This window comes from Arachis duranensis, chromosome 2 (assembly GCF_000817695.3).
Source record: "Arachis duranensis cultivar V14167 chromosome 2, aradu.V14167.gnm2.J7QH, whole genome shotgun sequence".
NCBI lineage: Eukaryota > Viridiplantae > Streptophyta > Magnoliopsida > Fabales > Fabaceae > Arachis > Arachis duranensis.
In genome coordinates, this window is record NC_029773.3 from 12,511,264 (window position 1) to 12,514,694 (window position 3,431).

At 33.5% G+C, this 3,431-nt stretch overlaps 1 protein-coding gene across 4 annotated transcripts in view; it reads right to left on the reverse strand.

Moving 5' to 3' along the window:
• Positions 1–156: 156 nt before the first annotated feature.
• Positions 157–3,431, reverse strand: part of LOC107473598 (polycomb group protein EMBRYONIC FLOWER 2) — a 12,859-nt gene continuing 9,584 nt past the window's right edge. For 3 of the 4 annotated variants that reach the window (XM_021135073.2, XM_052257092.1, XM_052257091.1), the window contains 6 exons: positions 3,225–3,372; positions 2,462–2,510; positions 1,734–1,817; positions 1,239–1,318; positions 984–1,073; positions 157–578 (listed from right to left, as the gene is read on the reverse strand). In XM_021135073.2, coding sequence (XP_020990732.1) covers positions 458–578; positions 984–1,073; positions 1,239–1,318; positions 1,734–1,817; positions 2,462–2,510; positions 3,225–3,372 — 572 coding nt within the window. In that variant the 3' untranslated portion in view covers positions 157–457. The remainder of the gene's footprint in view (positions 579–983; positions 1,074–1,238; positions 1,319–1,733; positions 1,818–2,461; positions 2,511–3,224; positions 3,373–3,431) is intronic. The other variant, XM_052257093.1, reaches the window with a different exon arrangement.

Consider the following 3,431-nt stretch of genomic DNA (forward strand, 5'->3'; position numbering starts at 1 on the left):
AAAAGTTCTCTCATGAAGGCATCATGTGATCTCGTTATGTGTTAATGTTCACTGTTATTTAGAAAGTGAGATTAAGTATGAAACTGAAAACGTATAAAATTAATGATAAAAATCAAGACATCTAAACATCATATGAAACTTTCACATGAAACAAACTTTCCAAAACAAAATAGTTTTGAAGGCATAAACAAATCAGGAATATAATACTCAATGTTGCTGAATAATTTCTTCGGCTACATTCCCCAGAAAAATGTAACAAGGGATGGAACTTTTATCCCTTTACAAATTTATGGTACAAATCCCGGTAATGAGTATAACCATACAAAAGGGTATAAAATTGAAACGAATAAAAATTCCCCCCATTTGGTGACAGCAATTTGTTTTGTGAAGAAAAAAATGGTCCTTTTTTCTATACGTCATCTTGTCTTTTGTATTTAAAAAGATGAAGAATTGTGTTTTAACTATTTGGGGCTGATTTCTCCCTCTGATACCGTTGAAGAATAAGGCTGCACAAATTAATAGTTCGTGCATCAAGAAGACCATGATTCCATAATTTGATAGAAAACAGTCTCCAACACCTGCCAACATGACCAAATTTTTTATTATTTGCAAATCTTGAAACATCCAAAAAATATGATGATAATGAAGCATGACATTTTGATTAGAGTCATAAAGATGCTAAAAGAGCAAATAATAGAGCGCATCAATTCTATCAAAAATGAGAAATCAAATAAATGCATTGAAAGTGTCAATTTATTCTTCCATGTTGATTTGAATTTCGGTCTATCTCACATTTGTCTTGCAAAATTTTGTAAGAAATAATTTTAAAATGGTTATTGTGGGAGGTTGGGAGTCAAACCTAGTCTCTTCAAGTAATACTCTTTATGGATTCTGCTAAGATAAACCCTAAACCCTAAACCCTAATCGCAATTATAATATAAAATGAGAGCACCCTGATACAAGCAAAAGGAAAGGCTAGTTACCAAGGCAATATGGGGCACTCTAGAAGCTCGAAGCCATGAACTTTTACAAAAGCTTCACATGCCCATGGAATATGACCATCAGCTAGCACCCTGCCAAATGAAGAAAATAATTGATGCTAGAAAGTTTGCATTCAAACGAAAAAGTCTATCACCTTTCCCTTTAAAACAAATCTGGAAGGTGAAATGGGGCCATAAACAAAATAAGGAAGAAGCAACTAATGGTGAGCAAATAGAGTCAAAATGAAAAGCACTTACCGTTGCTTTCGAACAAATGAGTTCCACATATGCATGAATTTCTTCTCAGCTTCGGTCACGTCCACAAAATTACCAAGCATCTGCAAGGTATCAAAATGTTTCAATGAATCCTCAAAACATAATCAAAGTATGAAGAAATACTAAAAGGTGCAATAGATTTCATATTTCGACCCCAGAGCCTCAACCTAAACCTATACAATGATCAAGCAGAAATTTAATCATCAAATTAGAATCACAAATGGTAAGCTCTCCTAACAAGGTCTAAACCATCTAATTTAGGCGCAGATGATGTAAATCCAGACAACAATCTGTTAAGAAAAAAGTATATAGAGTAATTAGTAGACTCTAATGGGTTAAGTAACTAGCCACAGGGCCATCCAATTATATCCACAAAGCTCTAACAAACCATTCTTGTACAACAAGAGCTACATTTTCGGAAAAGGTAAAAGAGACTACAAATTCAAAACAAAGGATCACAGATATAATCGTGCATACCCTTCGATCTTCAAAACTTGCTACTTCGTCATCAACTTCATCCTCACTATCTTCTTCTGATAGAACTTCTTCAAGTTCCATTGGCTTGAAGGAAAAGGATAAAAAATAAATGAAAATGAGAAACTATTTGTGAGACATAAATAAGCATTAAAGGGCATGTAATTACACATTTTGATTTTCTTTTTTGAGAGAGAGAGAGAGAGAGAGAGAGGAAACATTTCTCTGAAATATGTATGATGATTCTGAAGTTCTCAATTGAGGAACTTCTCATTTATATACAACTATACAAGCAAATCCTATCTTGTGGAGGAAGCTACTCTAAGGGTAGTTTGGACCTTTCGGTGTTTAGTTAGTTAAAGCTGGTACAGCTGTCACCCCAGCTAGGAGGAGGTGGTTATTGCTATTCCTAGTTCTATATGCCTACCTGAGACTTCCCAGCGTATCTATTAAGAACTTTTCATTTTGATAAACATATCAAGTAAAAAAAAATGTTTTTGATAAAATTTTCTATTCAAATCTCCAATATTAAAGAATCCATGGTCTAAAATCACATTTATTATCCAACCAATTGCAAACAAATAGAAGAATTTCCACAGGGAGATCACGGAGCACTCTATATAGGCCTCTCATCATACTTGGCTCGTGGTTTTTCAAGATGCTTTATATGTGTGATGTGAAGGAAATTGAAGTGCCGAACAGTAAACTAATAAATGTCAATCACTTATTACCTGGTATTTGTGAGAGTGATAGAATTTTCTCTTGCTTAACTGGGAAAGGCTGAAATGTTTTCAAAGAACAATGTCAGAACTGTGTACATCAAGTAATTTACAGGAAAAAAATTATAATCGCATGTAGAGAGTGATATATGACAACTTGTTCCAACACTTCCTATATATACCAGTCCAAGTATCATAGGCAGAACAGTTATATTCCCTCTTAGTAAATATTGAGAAAAACTACAGCTCAATCCCTGAAAACTTCTGATAGTAATACATTTGTGATAAAAAAACACAGATTTTGGTCCCTGAATTTAACGAAAGATATTAACACAGTAAATTCTGAACTTAGAAATAAAGTGGCAAATGAAGTTCATGCATAAAAAATTACAATTAACAGACAAATGAAAGATAAACAAAACCCAAATAAATAAACAAAATCCACATACAACTAGATTCCAAACATTACATTGACCAGTTGCTGCAATACATTAGTTGTATAAATCAATTAATAAAGCAAGCTAGTGCTCAAGTTGAGCGAGACACCTTTATTGGCATTAAAGGCATTGCCAATTTATCAGAAGCTTTACATCTTACTCATGTCACTAAAATATTAAGTCAAAGTAAAATTGAATTTACAAGTGGAACATTTTCAATAACATAAGGATTGTAATTTCAGTGTAGGGCCAAATGATTTTGTAATAAAATTATGCATCTAACAATATCCTAAAATGTAAGATTTCATTTATGTATTTTCATATCCCAAAGGACATACATTTGTGGGTCAATGTTATAACGCTGAATTGTTGACTTCCCTGTTGTAGCATCTGGTAACACTGCAGGATTCTCATATGTCGGTGGTTCAGGCAGGACACAATCTTGATGATGCAATTGTACAATAGCATTTGAAACCCCTGCAATGTCTAGCATTTCATGGCACATTCATCACACTATAACACTAATGCTACCACAAATATCCCAT